At 36.2% G+C, this 17,272-nt stretch overlaps 1 protein-coding gene across 5 annotated transcripts; it reads right to left on the bottom strand.

Annotated features, from left to right (window-relative positions):
- Positions 1–3,585: 3,585 nt before the first annotated feature.
- Mi-2 (chromodomain-helicase-DNA-binding protein Mi-2 homolog) lies at positions 3,586–16,925 on the bottom strand. 5 transcript variants are annotated; one of them, XM_072906742.1, is made up of 25 exons: positions 16,526–16,925; positions 14,406–14,494; positions 14,100–14,222; positions 13,686–13,985; positions 13,261–13,554; positions 12,925–13,176; positions 12,073–12,235; positions 11,777–11,965; positions 11,476–11,665; positions 11,012–11,385; positions 10,755–10,924; positions 10,445–10,670; positions 9,903–10,366; positions 9,250–9,703; positions 8,749–9,066; positions 8,304–8,612; positions 7,943–8,211; positions 7,627–7,718; positions 7,181–7,367; positions 6,834–7,103; positions 6,445–6,720; positions 6,132–6,376; positions 5,588–5,873; positions 5,168–5,477; positions 3,586–5,052 (listed from the first exon to the last, which is right to left on the bottom strand). In XM_072906742.1, the coding sequence occupies exons 1-25, from the start codon at positions 16,560–16,562 to the stop codon at positions 5,048–5,050; spliced, it is 5,892 nt and encodes a 1,963-aa protein (XP_072762843.1). In that variant the 5' UTR covers positions 16,563–16,925; the 3' UTR covers positions 3,586–5,047. The 5 variants fall into 5 exon arrangements, with proteins under 5 accessions (XP_072762843.1, XP_072762845.1, XP_072762844.1 ...); XM_072906744.1 differs by having other exon boundaries at positions 12,082–12,235; positions 16,526–16,924; XM_072906743.1 differs by lacking the exon at positions 16,526–16,925 and adding an exon at positions 16,312–16,429.
- Positions 16,926–17,272: the final 347 nt, after the last annotated feature.

The following is a 17,272-nucleotide window of genomic DNA, read 5'->3' as shown; positions in this document are numbered from 1 at the left end:
TCTAAAAAATGATATGTATTACAATAGAGCAGAAATATGCAACACAAAAGTGTATAAATATAAAAGATTTAGGATAACAAGCGATATTTTTCAGACGGTTTTTTGCGAAAAAAAAATCGAAAACGGAAGCATCGGAAATCGTAATAGACACTATAATGGTGGGAAGAGACGCGAATAAATAAGGACCATAGAAGGGTTGGGTTGCAGAAGGAAACGGAGAAGCAAGAAATATAGAGAGACAGAAGGAGAAGGAAATCGATTGAGGGGATGATGAGGAGGAAGATCGACATATTAAAGAGATGGGCAACGAGAAACCGGCCAGCCCAATAGAAAGTAAATTAACTGGAAATCTTCCTGGTAATACTCAGGATGTGGTTGCGGTGAAGAAATTTCCTCGCAGAATTTCTCACGCAAAATATTTGGAATTCTACACAAGTTCGCCAAATTAATCTACCATTTACTTTTCAATCGAATATTATATATGCATATATATATAAGCTGTTCCTAAAATGGCCATCTATTTTGTAATAAAAAGCACCTCTTTAAAACCCGAAAAAAATATAATATATATTTAAATACATGGACTAATTTAATTATATTAATTACTCATCGGACGTTAGTCGATTTGACACCTTTCTTATTAAAAATTGAAAAAAGAATCTTAAGAAGTTTCTCACACAAAACCAAAACGAATTTAATGATTCTAATGGCATTAAAATACATCAAACTATAAAAACTTACTTTGTCCAATTTTACTGATAAAACTTTAATTAGCCTCTTAATTTACCTGACAGCGTCAAATTTATCCTAATATTGAATTTGAGTTTTTCAAACGAATGTCCAATAAGTGTTAAAAATACGTTATTTTAATCTTTCTCCACGTATGTGTATAATCACGAAATATAAATTGTCTGTAATTTGCCCCAAACATTAAATCAAATATTTGCATCAAAATCAATCTCCGCGTTTCACGGCAGGACGCTTTAAAAGTGAGCTTAAAAGTATACAAAATTATTCCACATAAAAAAAAAGAGATGACAAAGTAATATATATTTTAGACATCTCCCATATATGTGAACAATATATCTAACGCCAGCGATCGGCAGAAAAAAAGATAAACATATGATCGTGTCCCGAAGAAACTTTCTCTTTGGGAGAAGAAAAATTGGAAAAAGAAAAAAAAAAAAAAAAAAAAAGCAAATCAAACAGCGATCGAAAGATCGCGAATCAAAAATCGAGCTTGACGGGAAGATGAATTTTACCTCTTCATCCCTTTCGCCGGTGGTGGTTCGCTCGCCACCTCCCTTCGCGCGTCCCTCTCTTTTCCAACTCTCCGCGCGCTTCTGCATCCACCCCCTTGTCCCTCGCCAACCCCCCTTTCCTACCACCGCCGCTACATCTCCTTCCGCGGCGTAATGAATCCAGTTTGTCGAACTCCACCGCCTTCTCTCTCTCCACCGGGGGGAAGGGGAGGGGGAGAGGGAGGGGGAGGGGAGGGAGGGCTTTTCCCGACCATCCTAACCCGTCCGCATCCGGACTATATCCATCCCGACCATATCCTATCCTCTCCGCATCGGTAACTACCACGTGAACCACTACTGTGCTTTTCGGTGCCACCCCTCCCGGCCAACCCGCGCAGTCATTTTGCATCTCTCCTCCCTATCTCATCCCCTTGCTCGCCACCCTCTCACCCCCCTTCGCCTCCCCCGGACTATACGCAGCGCCGATGCCCGTAATTACATCGAGTTCCCTTGACGATGGCTCGGCCGGAAGAGAGAGAGAGAGAGAGAGAGAGATAGTAGAGGGTTCTAATTAATCAGCTAGAGCCGCGCGAATCGTTCCCAGCACACGCTGCGGCAACGCCTATAGGTTGACCGTCGACCAAAGCCCGACCGTAGGCGCGGGGAAGGGAAAGGGAGGCTCTCTTCCAGTCGCTTTTCCAGTACCTCCCCCCCCGCCTCCTCCCGCGGTCTGTCCAGCCGACGTTGTTAACCCTTATAGTTAGTCACGTAGCATAATTAGTCGCGGTACTAATGATACCGATCTATGTGTGTATGCGTGTATAAAACGGGATTCCTATTAAACTCATTTAATTCTTTTATTAATGCAAAGGGGTATTCACGAAGTACACAAAATAAAACAAAAGATTTTAATTGCCTAATTGAAGTCTGGATGCAGAGAAATCAGACAAGACTAGTAGAGTGATCATAATAGGAACTTTGGACAGTCCTAGTACTCAGGCGACTCATTCTACAAGGTCGTGCCCTGTGGAAATTTTTACTCCTCTTTTGATGCTCTACAATTCTAGCCACGTGTCCCATCAATGCTGTTTATCAGAGGCCCGAAAAACTGCGAATCCCCAGCTCTTCCATAAGAAACTAGGCTAATCTTTTGGATTGCAACTTATATAATGATTGTGCACAAAAAAAAGAAAATTATATAAATATGTAACCATAATTAACGATGATAGAAAAATTATTAAAATAACAGAAGAGTAACAGATTCTCCCAAAAAGAACCCTTTTGCTTCAAAAGAGATTGTCCTAAATATTATGTGAGAGTGTGATCCTATATATAATACATAAATTTATCTATATCATAGCCCTCTGGTAGTTTTCAAAGAGCCGGGATATATTTCCAACAAGCGAGCCAATATTTTTAATCAATAATAATATCTTCGGAAAAGAGGATTCTCTCGATTATATATCATTTATGTATATATAGTCAGAGACCGGCCTAAATTTGCAACATCCGAAACACGCAACGAAGGGTTAATGGGTTCATCAAGAACGAAGGAAATCGACGTTCTTTGTTACCGCTTTATTCCCCGGCGGTCTTTCAACAGCGGATCTTCATCGCCCTTTCGAAGAGAAAGAGAGAGGGAAATTTCGGGCAACACTGATTTCAGGCAATAATTACTCGCCGGAAACCACTAAACCGAGAATACAGAGAACCGATGAGGTTTCGACCTGGCCGCAGCTGCACTGACGCCGTGCTAATGAATCTAGTTTGCCCGTTCTCTGTATCAGCCCCACCTTCTCTTTCTGTCATCGTCCTCTGTTCTGTCTTCGTCCTCCGTAAGGATTGTTATATTTATTTTTATCAATTCCATGCCACAAACCATCGCGAATGTTAAATAAACGATATTTTGAACGTGAGAGCCAATAATAAAATATCTTCGGCTAATAATATAATTTATAGATTAATATAAATTTGTTATTGTCAAAAAAGTACGCACAGTCACAATTATTGTATTAATTTTTTTAATTATTTTGATACTATAAAAACTAAAATTTGCAATTTTTTTATTTTATCTATTTTGGTGAAAGTAATTTTAATAGATTTAATTAAATTTCTAAAATTAAAAGGATATATATATCAAACATGAAAATTTTTAATTAAATACATAACAATGAAATATATATATAACTTATAACCGAAAAGTATTTGATTTTATATATATATATATATATATATATATATATATATGTGTGTGTATTGAATATTAAAATAAATAGTATTATTATAAATAAAAATTCTTATTACATATATTTCTAAAAGGTACAATTCGTTAGTAAACGAACACTTTTAATTATTATTAATTTATTCCAGTAAATCTAATACATACACAAACCGATTCTTTTTTTTTTGTCTTTTTAATAATATTCCATTCGCTCCATTTCGCGTATTTCAAATCGTCCTCCAAATTCCATAACTAGACTCTAAAACCTAATCTTAGAAACTTAACTATGCCAAAAGCAATGATTTGGCAAGTTTATTAACGAGAAAGTATAATGGTTCTCTCTATAGTTTTGAAACGGGGTAGAAAAGATTGAACGACACACGCGTATGCTTATTTAAGATCGTCGATATTTTGTTATACGATCGCATTAGTTTACTCTATGGTAATGCATGGGGCACAACTGGTGTCTCTCAAATTTACAAGTTAGTAGATTGTTAATCGTGTATATTATCGAATGATTTCTTTTATAAATATGATGATCTAATATTATGTACAAAGATATCAAAGTCATGCATCTATATCAGCTTTTATATTTAATTTTCAAACTATACAAACGCCAACAAAATGCACAATACCATGTTGCATGGAGTCTGATTTTAATATAAAGCAAATCTGTTCATTCAAAAGAGAATAAAAATCACTCGCTCTTTTTCTTATACAATAAAAACGCACTCAAATAAAAAAAAAAAATATTTTTAAATTTATTTTTGGCAACCGTCGTTCCTTCTTTCTTATCAAAAGCACGAAATAATTCTTTAAATTATCCTAACAAATATATAAAATAATGGAAACAGGAAAAATACGATCTGCATTGTATCGAAATATTATACAACCCATGCATTACGATAGTGTATATTACGCAGTAAGGTTCCCTCAGTTACTTGTCAAATGTCAGTCTTGACCTAATCTGATTGCTGTTCACTTGCAATGAACGTACAAATTGAAATAAACCGTAACCCTTAAAGTACCGTGTGTGAATGTTGTAAAAATTTACCGCACTTACACGTAATCTATTGTCGCAAAAATTTGACATAAATAAATTACACACACAAGTGACAAATTATTTGAATTAGCGCACCGTAAAGGTAACGACATGGAGATTTGCATTGAATTAAAAGGTCTTAAATAGACTTAAGTAAATAACGTACTCCGGTACTCTTACGTGTGCGATACGTTAAAAGCTAAACGAGATGTATAAATCATGTCCTTAAAGGAGAAACTTAAGAAAATAGCCTATATCATTTCCTAGGTGTAGAGAACGTATGTATAAATACAAAGAATGTGAACTCTTGAATCTAGATGCCAAATGTACACATAATAAATACAGAATGTAACTCGTAATTTATAAAGTATTATGTTTTTACGCGTTTGGAAATCGCCTCGTATTCTTTTTCTAGAAAAATTCAGCTAAAAACTGCAATTTACGAAAAATAATATTATAGCGCAAAACGATTCTCTCGCGGGACAGCTCGATTTGCGCTATTTGTAGTCCTTGTTTGAGCCATTGTGTTTCAGCACTTAATATTCAGGCTGTAAATAAGAAAATTAAAAATTCGTAGTCAAACAATCATTAATTATTTTCTTATTTGTATATCTTTGTAATTACAAACATTCTATTTACCATTATTATAAACATATCACAAACCTGTAAAACCTTGCGGTGGTTGCCCGGGTACTGAGTATTGTGGTCGGAAGTTCCCGAAATTAGCTGCACCCGCGAAGGTGGCCGGTAACTGTCCTCCGGAGAAACCGGCCGGGAATTGTTGTGCCAGCAACGCGGCTTGGCCCGTCTGAGAAGTGCTACCACCAGGTGCCGTCGCCGCTAGTCGGCTCAGTATAGATCTCTCGGACATCTGGAGTCTCTGAGCAACTGGTGGAATGCGAGCCAGTGTCGCCGGTAAGCGACTAACATCCGATTTCATATCGGATAACAACTCCTCCAACTGATTTAACACCTATCGAAATACAAGTTCGCACATTCACACATTTTTTTATTCGCTAGATCTTTGCATTTTGAGAACATTTGTTTTGAAAATGTAACAATTTACGGATTAATCGAACTAACCTTATGCAGCACAGCATTCGCCGGTTTATTACCAGCAAGACTCTCTTTGCTAAGATGCTGATGGGATTCGGCAAGACATTCCACTTCAGCAAAACGCGCATTAAGACTCATTGCAGGATGATTAGGATCTTGCGTAAGATTTAGGTAGGCGGCTCGCCTCAACTGTTCTTCTATTACTAATGCTTGTTCTAAGAGTTTGAAACGCCTTGCCAGGAATTTATTTTTTATTTCCAAAAAGTTGCCTTTTCCCATGTCCATCTTAAATGGTTCGTTGATAATGGCAAATCTACAATAAATACAATAATCGAGTACAATTAGAAACGAAAGAAATTATTAATATAAGGAACATTAAATGAAAGAAATTATGAATGGACATTATAATCTTGAAACTAAATTTAATATTATTCTGCGATTTGGAATTATAGAAATAAAATGCCATCTCAATATTTTTAACACTAAGAAATATAAGTAATAAGAATTGAAGCAATAGTGTAATTATTAGTTATTGGAGACATTATTTGTTTTCGGAAAGTTTCTATATTACCGAATATCGTTTTGTATATCTTGCCAGCGCCCGTAACCGTGAGTGACGATACCAGCTAGAAGCCAATAATCATGTCGACGATGCCAGATATCATATTCGCGACCCGGCACAGCAGCCTTCTCTTCGTTCAGCCAAAGCGTATGTAACTCCGTGAATCCACCATCGGCTATATTAAACATAAACTTACGCTTAGGCTTTACTATATCTGCATCACAGTCCTTTACATCTTTCTCTTTGTCTTTTTCCTATAAAAAAAAAATGTAAATTAAGTTGGTGAAAAAATGCATGTTTCTTCACCCACGTGAATAAATACCTCTTTCTTCTCAACTTCTTCCTCATCATCCTTGACAATAACGACATCTTCTTCCGGTTCCGATTTCATCTTATTTTCACTATTTTCTGACTTATCATCATGCTTTGTTACAGTTTTCTCATCCTTCGTATCAGACTTGTCCTTCTCCTTATCTGCAGTATCCGTTTCGGCATCCTTTTCCTCTTTTTTGACATCTTCTTTTTCTTTATCTTTCTCAGAGTTCGCTTCATCGTCCTCTTTTTTCGAATCTTCTTTCGAATCTTTCGCATCTCCACTCTAAAATAAACGATGATTATCTGTTAATATATGCTTACAAGAATGGTAACTGATAAGATTAAGATTTGCTTTTTTGAGTAAATAAATATTTTACAGCAAAATTGGATACTAACTTCTTTATCCTTAGATTCGTCTCGATTTTCTTTAGCTTCTGAAGAATCGGAATTTGTCTTGTTAGTCTCGTTATTCGTACCAGAAGTCGAAGTAGGAGTAGGTGTAGCAGCAGGGCTAGGACTGGGAGCATTTGAGGTAGCCGGTGTAGCACTGGTACTACTAGTACCAGTCGCTGCATCTCCAACTCCTTCCACTTTTACAGGTTCCACTGGTTTGCGTATCATTTCTGGCATCGAATAATAGCCATTGATGTGTTCAAATTCTTGAACCTGCAAACAACATATCCTGTATCTTATGCTTTTAACACAATGAATAAAGGAATGGCGCTTCATCGTGCAATCGATACCTTCTTCCTAATCAAGGACATCACGCCGATTCTCGTTAGTACATGCTGTCGACTGAGACCTTCTCTCGGAACACCGTCGGCAAATGTTTCCGCATTATCAGCACCTGGTTCGCAGAGATGTCGCATAAAGAGCGAAACATATGCTTTGAAATTCTTCTCAGATTTGCCACGCAAGTCACGTACCAACCTGAATGATAGAGAATGTTAGATAGAAAATTGTATTATTTATAAAAGTACTAATGAAGTTAAACACAATACAAAAAAAAAAAAAAAAAAAAAAAAAACAGACTATTACATCTATTTCATTGTAATGTTGTAATAAATTAATACGTACATAGTACTCATATAATAAATATTCATACAAAATATAATAAAAAATTACAATTCGATTCTATAAAACACAAATGTATCGTGATAGTAATGATATGATATAATAAACAACTTACCATTGAGAATTGAAAGCGTCTTGTGGTGGCATCCCATAGCGCATAATTGCATTGAGGAATGCTTTCCGTTGTCTAGCGTTAAAACCTAGTACCTGTGTAAAAAAAAAAAAAAAAAATATATATATATATATATATATAAGTATACAAAATAATTGTAATATGTATATCTCTTTAAAATGAAACTTATTTCGGTATAATATTTTATTCTAAGAATCTCTTTCTTGAGGTTTTTCAAATTTTTATATCTGAAGAAACTCATAAATTAAATATGATAAAAAGAGCATGTATAGGATATATATTTTTTTTAAATACTAACTTCGATATTTCCATTTACTCTGGCAAGTAGAGGCGGCAAAGGTCTGTCCTTTTCGTCACGTCTCTCCAATCTTCGTCTGCTTCTACGAGACAATAGATCTCCGTCTCCTTTCTCATCGAAATCGTCGTCCTCTTTATCGTCATCGCTAGGCGCACTAAAGTCACTATTATAATCTGACAGATTTTCCTGCCATGGTTGGTCATCTCTAGCGCCTTGATCGCCGGTTACACCACCGTCAGTGTAATTAACTTGTTTTCGGACTCGTTTACCTGTGATTAATTCGATATGTACAAACATTCGTGTGTCTTTCGTATATCAATATTATTCAAAGATATATTTTTATACATCAATGCAAATTTACCTTTCCCGAGTGTTCTAGCGATGTCCTCCTGCTGCTGTTCATAATGGTGTCTAAGCAGTTTAATCCAATATGCCGGATCTGTATTTTCCGCTTCTTGTTTTATTATTTCAGTATCCGCCTCTTCCTCCGTCTCACCTTCCTTTGTCACATACGAGGCAACTTTGAAAGAACTTAAGTACTCATTGGCCCAATTCTCTTTCTGTTCGATACCCTCCTTGCTTCTATCTAACAACTCGGCAACAGCTTTGTCATCATAATGTATAGCTTCGTCTTCCTTGCCTTCTTCTTCTTTGAACAATTCCTCCGTACCTAACATAAAACAAATGCACCGTTGAATTTATCATAATTAATAATTTATAATAAAATTGAAAGAATTTGGCAGTAAATATTTTCAATTACATACATCTTATAACTGCATATAACTTATAGATTAATAGGAGCTTACCGAAACGTAAGATATCGTCGAGTTCCTGTTTACTAAAGTTGGCGCCTTTGCCGCCCATGCCTGGTCGTACGACTAAATGAGTGAGCATCATTTTGCGTTTGGCTACTTGCGTTACTCTTTCTTCTACAGAGTTACGCGTGACGAATCTGTAAATCATAACTTTGTTGGCCTGGCCTATCCTGTGAGCTCTGCTAAATGCTTGGATGTCGTTGTGCGGATTCCAATCAGAATCATAAATAATCACAGTATCAGCTGTCGCTAAATTGATACCTAAACCACCAGCACGTGTAGAAAGCAAGAAAACAAATTGCTGTGCACCTACAAATAAAATTTTGATTAAGAAGTCTTTTTCCTTCCTTTTATTTTATTTTATATATAATAAAAATAATAGGCAAAGGACATAAAAAATTTATTTTCAAATTTAAGAGAAAAAAGATATAATCTTATACAAAACGATTGTGAATAATTATGTATATATAAACTAATCTTGAAAATATTTACCTGGAGCGTTAAATCTATCAATAGCCTCTTGACGTTGCGAACCCGTTATATTACCGTCTATTCTTTCATATTTGTATCCTTCACCTTCCAAATAATCCTCAAGAATATCCAACATCTTGGTCATTTGAGAAAATATAAGGACTCGATGTCCATCGTCTCGCAATTTCTTGAGCATTTTGCTTAACAAAACTAATTTTCCAGCTGCTTTAATCAATGCTGAAGTTTCATAACTTCCATTCGGTCCGGTCGGCGCTTCTTGTGACGCGGCAGGGAACAAATACGGATGATTACAGCATTTCTTGAGATCCATCATTATATTTAGTAATGATACTTGTTGACCACCTCCTTTCGGATTGAGAGCTTCAAAGTTTCTTGTCAATATGTATTTATAGTATTTCTTCTGCATCGGCGATAATTCGACACGTACAATAAATTCGGATTTACTCGGCATGTTCTGTAAAAGAAAAAAATACATGTTTGTTGTAACATTAACATAATACATTAATTAAGAAATATATAATTATATCTGGAGATGTAAATAAATCGTTTTTAAAATATTTATATTTCTAAAATTTTAATAATTTCATGAAAAATGATAAAATGGTTTAAATTGCACAAATATATTACACAATTTATACAGAAAAGCTACCAACCTTCAATACATCAGCTTTTAATCTCCTCAGCATATGTGGACCAAGCATCTCGTGTAACTTCTTAACTTGCTCTTCCTTTGAAATATCAGCAAATTCGTTTTGAAATGCCGCCAGATCATTGAATTTGTCGCGACATAAGAAATTTAATAAGTGGAACAGTTCCTCCAAATTATTCTGCAGTGGTGTACCCGTCAGTAAAAGTTTATATGCAATATTGTAAGAAGCTAATAATCTGAAGAATTTGGATTGATTAGACTTCAGTCTATGAGCTTCGTCCACGACTAAAACAGCCCAATCAATAGAGCCTAAACATGCTGAGTCTATGGAGATAAGTTCATAGCTAGTAAGCAAAACATTAAACTTGATTGATGATGAGCGGATTTTAGAAGCGCGTCCGCTACGCACAGCACCTTCTTCGAATGTCAATTCATTTTCTCGAATCACGATACGGCTATCTTTGTCGCCTATAAGGGAAAATTATATTTTATCATCAACTATTAAATACATTAAAAATTATTATTAAAAAAAATATTGATACTAACCAACATAAGTAACACAATAAAAGTCAGGTGCCCAAGTTTCAAATTCACGTTCCCAATTAATGATAGTCGACAAGGGAACGGAGACTAGGAAGGGCCCTTTACAGTGGCCTTCCTTATACAAAGAATACAAGAATGTTATAGTCTGGATAGTTTTTCCCAGACCCATTTCGTCGGCCAAGATTGTGTCTATGCCCTGGCCCCATGAATATCTCAACCAGTTTAAGCCCTATAAATTGAAATTGTAAAGCTGTAGAACGAGAACGTAGAAACTCTAAAAAATAAAATTTCTGTATCTATTCTTGATGCTTACTTCTAATTGGTAGGGATGTAATTGCATCCCGGTTTGGTCCAAATACTCTGGTTGTCTCTCGTATTTCTTCTTGAGATCCGTCGTTGGCTTATCTGGTGGTGGCGTGTATCGTTTTGGAGTCCTTTCCTCGTCATCGATCAGCTCACGCGTTTTTGATTTCTTTCCTTTACCTAGAATTGCATTTCATTTCTTTTACAAGAGCACAAGACACATCTCATGTGCGAGTAACAAAATTTAATCTAATAATCTTTTCCTACCCTTTTTCCCTTTACGTGAAGAATTAGTATCGCAACCGTTTGCAGCTCTTAGATCCATGTAATAATCTATGGCCTGTTTCAAGCCGGGGATATCCACGCGTTCGTGTTCCCATGTCGCCTGGTCATAACCGAGTTCTCTCCACTTCACGAGATACATCAGCTTGCTATCTCTTTGCGTTTTATGATTGATCACTCTATGAACCACCAGCCATTCTGGACGCACGCCATAACGGTAGAAACGTTCCTCCAAATTGTAGTCGTCCCTGTTAGTGGCACCGTCCTGTTCTTTTAAACGCTTCACGCGTGTGTCGCTCTCATCTAACGGTTCCTCCAATTTCGGCGGTTCGTCCATGTCATATTTACGATAATAATTTCTAAACACATAAAATTTCATATATTGTAATTACACATATATCTATGTATAAAATTGGACGAGTGATATCTTTGCTGAAAGAATTTCTTACCTGTACATAAGTGGATGAAAAACATCAAGTTGCAATTCGGTTATCCAGTCGCAGTGCCAGTAAGACATATCCGCCCACTTGACGAAAAATTCACGCATTTTTCTTTGCTTTGGCGCAGCCTTGCTTGTAGAAGGTTCCTCCGAAGGCGTATCCGAACATTCTTTCCATCTCCAGGTTAATATTTTTGCGACTAATAAAAATTAGAATTAAAAAAAAAACGTTTAAATTATTAAAATGAATTCTATATTATATATTTTCTTAACATTATTAAAGAGATATATTTTGTTAATAAATAACATACCTCTCCCCCCTTTTAGAGGTGGGCAAGAACATCTAGGACATTTCCAATCGCCATCAGGAATCTCCGACAAAGGTGGATTCAGGCAATGTGTATGATATGCGCTTGTACAACTGTCACAGCATAATAATTCTCCACCATCTTTACACACTCTACAGAACTCCATATGTTCGTCATCATCTTCTGCTGGGCCTGACGATACAAATATAGTTATATACCACTGAATGATAAGTAGTTGCAGGATTTATTTAGACAGGAGCAAGGAAAATCAGGCTGGTATGCTGGGAGGACACGAATACCTGCAATACCTTCTCCTTCGCAATGAGCACAACTCCATTTCCCTTCAGGTGTTTCCTCCAATTCAGGCTCTAGGCACACTAAATGATACGCTCTGGGACATGTGTCGCACAATATAATCTCTCCGCCTTGCTGACATACTTCACAATAATCCTGATGGTCAGTCTGTAGAAAATAAAAAAAAAAAAAGAAAAAAAAAATAATTAATCTATTTTTTAGTCAGATTAATGGAATAATGAAAATAATTTACAGAATAAAAGATATCTATGAAATCGAAGAATAATAATTAAGCATGTTGCATGAAGTAATTATGCCGCTTTAAATATTACTAAAGAGAAGAAAGAAACACATTTATAATTATTTTAAGGCAGAGTCAGACAACGTAGCATATGCGTTCTTGAAGTTTTCTAAATATTCACTTGTATGTGCACACATGTATAACATGTTTTTACCGCCAACTTTTATATATTAATTTATATATATATATATATATATATTTATACATATATTTATACATATATATATATATATATATATATATATATATATATATATAGAATATCAGAAATGTTATTCTTTATAGCAAATCTATGAATTTATCTCTTTGTCAACCAAGTTATTTCCAATTATTAATAAGTTAGCATAAGATTTAAATGTACATATTCAAATGTAAAGAATCACAGTTGTGATAATATTAAAAAGCACAATGATTAGACATGCGTCGAGACTGGCAAATTATAAATAAATTTCCAAGAAGCTTTTAGTATGAGAATGATGATTATTGTGGCAGTCCATGATTTGCAAGCACGTTTAAAACAACAATGAACGCATAAGCAAATGCTGTGTAACTCTACCTGGAGACCTTCCTCTCCATCCGGAAACTTGGAAGTAGTTTTTGTTTTCTTCTTTTTCTTGGTTTTATTGCCGATTTTAGTTTTCGCCTTTCTGCGAACCGGTGGCTCGGCCGGCGGCTCGACACCAGTTTCATCAACGCTGCCTTTGTTATTCTCAGCGCCAGGAGGCTCCTCCGCATCGGCCAACATTTGCTCAAATTCCACATCAGAATCTGCCGCAGAACCTGCTGCACTACCTTCCGCTTCCTCGTCCTAAAATTCAGTGATATAATTGAATATTTATATGTATTAATGTGCAGAAATTAATTCAAACATATATATATATAAGATATATACCGAGCTTCCTCTTTTACGTTTTCCAAACTTAATCTTAAGTGTTGGTACTTTCGACACTTTTTTGCCCTTTTTTGCTCTCGAGCTGCGGGATTTTTTCTTCCTATCGCTATCTTCGTCGTCTTCCTCCTCGTCTTCGGCTTCCTGCATAGCACCACTTCGATTCGCTCTAGCATTTCTATTATCATCGTCTACATTTGTGGACGAGACATCCGCGTCCGGTTGTGTATGTGGATTTAATTCAGAGAAATCGCGCCACTTTGCTGCCACCAACATCATGAGTTTTGACATTGGAACCTAATCATTCAAAACAAAAAGATTATTACTAAAGTAAACATACTATAGTTGATAAATTATTATACTAAATATGAAATGTGGGATTATAGCTGACATAATGGCTTAAAAAAATAGAAGAAAAAAGTACATACTTTGGGATTTTCCTTCGCTAAGAGTGGTCTGACGTGTTGTTGGAACAACTTGTATGTTGTCAAATTTTGGAAATCAGCATCAGAATAATCAATTTGTACATCAGTTAAGCCAAATGTGTTGCACACTTCTTCAATTGTGGGCATGCCTGTTGTTGGTTCTTGGCTTTGAGTAGTTGGTGCGCTATGGCTGGAAGATTTTCTGGATGATGACTTTCTGCTTTTTCTATTGACTGCATAGTCGCTATCCTCGCCAGCCACATCGCCTGCTTCACCACCGCCACCACCACCAAAATCGCTTTCCTAAAATTTCGAAAATGTTAGATAATGTAAACACATTATCTTTGTTTTTTATGATTTTTGAAAGTAACAACATGCAATCTTTTACAGTAAATGTATAAGAAAAATTATACTTACATCCCCAGAATCAGATTTTTTCTTTTTCTTTTTTTTCTTTCCCTTCTTATCTTCGCTACGTGCTTTCCGTTTCTTTCCCTTCTTCTTTTTTCGCTCTTCTGGTTCATAATCGTCATCTTCATCCTATACAGAACAATTTTCATTTACAATTTTAAATACCACATTCAAAAAATTTAAATCAACATAAAGAAATCATAATTATTGTAAAAATAAAAAATAATATCAATTTTTATTATATTATTTATGATTATAATTACGATTAAGTTATATTATTATTACTCTTGACTTATAAGAGAATATACTTACTAATCTTATTTCTTCAGCATCCGAGGAGCCTTCTACTTGCTGGCCAACAGTTAATATTTGTCCTCCAGTTTCATCCATGTCATCCTCTCCTAAAAAACATGTTTATTTTTAAATTTATTATTATAGAAAATCTTTTTAGTTTTAATTATTATTATTTTTCATTTTATTTGCATTTATAATGTTTTGTAAAGCTAGAAGTTGATGTATAGTTATTAAAATAGTATTTTTTTTAACAGTATTTTATATGTGTAAACACTCATACATATATACATACATACATACATATACATATATATAAATATATATATATATATATATATATATATATATATAAAAGAAAAAATATATCTTTGCTATACAAAAATGACAATAAAGTTTTTCTTTTTATAAATATGCGAAAAAAATTTTTCTACAATCTATTTTACAATTTCTTTATCCTTCTGTATATTTTGCAAATAATAATCTTAAATTTTGCAAATTATAAATTTCTCAATAATATTTAATAATTTGAGAAACTAATTGAATAAAATTGAAGATATAAATTCGATTAAACATGCATTCCGAATTTATCACTGAGAAAAACTCAACTTGCAAAGATATTTAATAATGGCCGAATCAATTGCACTCTATAGTATAATATACGCGGTGTATCTTTAATAATATACACGACGACGAAAATTTCGGAAAAGTATCGAAAAGCTGAAAGAAGGGAGCGAAAATAAAAAAAAAAAAAAAAAAAAAAAAAAAAACAGAACGTAGCGAACATAAAATCCACGATCGGCAGAGCCGAAAGAAAGACTCACGCAAATGCCAAAGTGATTTTGAATTAATCAACGTTCCGCTTTGTGCGAGTGTGCGTCCGCCATTTTCTTTAATATAGGCATACATACTACATTTGATATACAGGCAACACACAAACACGCGCGCGCGCGCGCTTATATACATACACACGTATCCGCACGCACATATAAAATGCTTGATTTCTGTCGAAATTTTAATCAACCAAGAACAAATGATCATGATCGCGTGAAATCCACGTTCATTTGCGGTGAATTTTTGCCAAAGTCGCGATGGAGGTTAGACGCCGGCTGTATCATTTATGTGTGCGTGCGTGCGTGCGTGTATACGAACCACGCGCGCGCAATATGACGCGTGTGTATGTGAAACGCGGATCCATAACTTTTTTGCGCGAACGCGTGTTACATACGTTGTAACATGGCGTAAATATAATTACGCTTCGTCGATTGGAAATTGTTCCAACTCCGATATAATTACTAAAAAAAAAAAAAAAAAAAAAAAAAAAAATCACTTTTTCTCTCTCTCTCTCTCATATGCACCGCGTATTATTAAAGAATACTCGTCGATATTTAAAATGATTTAGAGAAGCACACACAAAAGCGTCAAATTATCTGTCTATCAGCACGAATACAGCGTACGTGCAACCATGTCAGATTTGCAAATCGACCATGGCTGCGTTCGATTTCTTCAATTCTTAATTACTCGAAATTATACGAATATTTACGAATATTACGTAAAATATGTAGCGAAGGACGATTATCGAAATACAGTGAAATCCGTAAAAGATCTACTTTGACAGGATCGCGAGAACCGCGGAGCGTGTAATGTCATTTTTATACCGTATTCATAAAAAATGATAATCTATCTCTATCTCTCTCTCTCTCTCTCGAAAAGCTTTCCCGGCGATTCCGATCGCGTCGTCGCTTGACAATCGACGAAAGAAGGTTAGCGGTGCGTGTCTTTCTCCGTCCCTTCCCTCTTTCACGCGAGCAAACGTTCGCGCGCATTCACAGCCTCGAGGATATCGCTCTCCTCCGGAGAGTGCACCCTCGCAAATGCAGCGTGGTGGCGTCCACCGATTCAGATGCGTCGGCAGCCATTGATGTACCGAAAAGCGCGCGTCCCGCGTTGTAGATACACTATACGTCGTACGTCGTACACGAATGTCCCGATGCCGTTCTCCGTTCCCGGAGCTACGTCTCTTTGTCTGTCTGTCTGTCTGGCCGTACGTCCGTCCGTCTTGCGTGTATCTCTCTCTCTCTCTCTCTCTCTCTTTCTCACCCCTCTCTCCCTCTTTCTCTCTCTCTCTCTCTCTCACTCACCTGCGTAGCTCTCGTCCACCTCCTCGTCCGACGCCATTCCTCGGCGAGCACGCTTCTCGACACCGACGAGGAAGCACGCGAAAACTACACCACGATCACGAACTGGACAACGGCGACGACGACGACGACGACGACGATCGTCAAACCCGTCACTTCGCGCGGGTATTCGCGATCCGCTCGACGACGTCGACGACCACTACAGGGACCCGCGTCTCCTTCTCGTTGCACCACTTCTCCTTTCACTTCACTCTTTCTCACGACGAAATACTAGAGAAACACTTTGTTACGTACAGGCAAGATTTCGGCGTGCCGTGACTCGGTTGCCTATACCTATGCTGTGATATATATATATATATATATATATATATATATACGAGATGTAAGTCTCTGCACCACTACCGTTCAACTACTGTCGTGCTGTCGCGCCGATTCGTCGTTTCTTTTCGTTTTTCCCCTACTCTCTCTCTCTCTCTCTCTCTGTCGTTTTCCCTTCCTTTTCCCGTTCCCACTTTTTCTTTCTTTCTCGCGCATCTTCTCTGCGCATCGCAGCTTCGCACGCGAGCGTCTCTCTTCGACAAAAAAAATAAATAAAATAAACATAATCTCTCTTTCGTTCTCGCTTCAGTATTTTCTACCTTCTTACCTGTCAATTGTAACATCTACAATATCGTTACGTCGGATTGTTTTATTTTTATAAAGGCATAGTTACATTTTGTAATGTGTTGTTCGTGAAATCAATCAAGATAC

Source organism: Anoplolepis gracilipes, chromosome 14 (genome assembly GCF_047496725.1).
Source record: "Anoplolepis gracilipes chromosome 14, ASM4749672v1, whole genome shotgun sequence".
Taxonomy (NCBI): domain Eukaryota; kingdom Metazoa; phylum Arthropoda; class Insecta; order Hymenoptera; family Formicidae; genus Anoplolepis; species Anoplolepis gracilipes.
The sequence above is the reverse complement of the archived record's forward strand: the minus strand, read 5'-3'. Positions and strand labels throughout refer to the sequence as shown.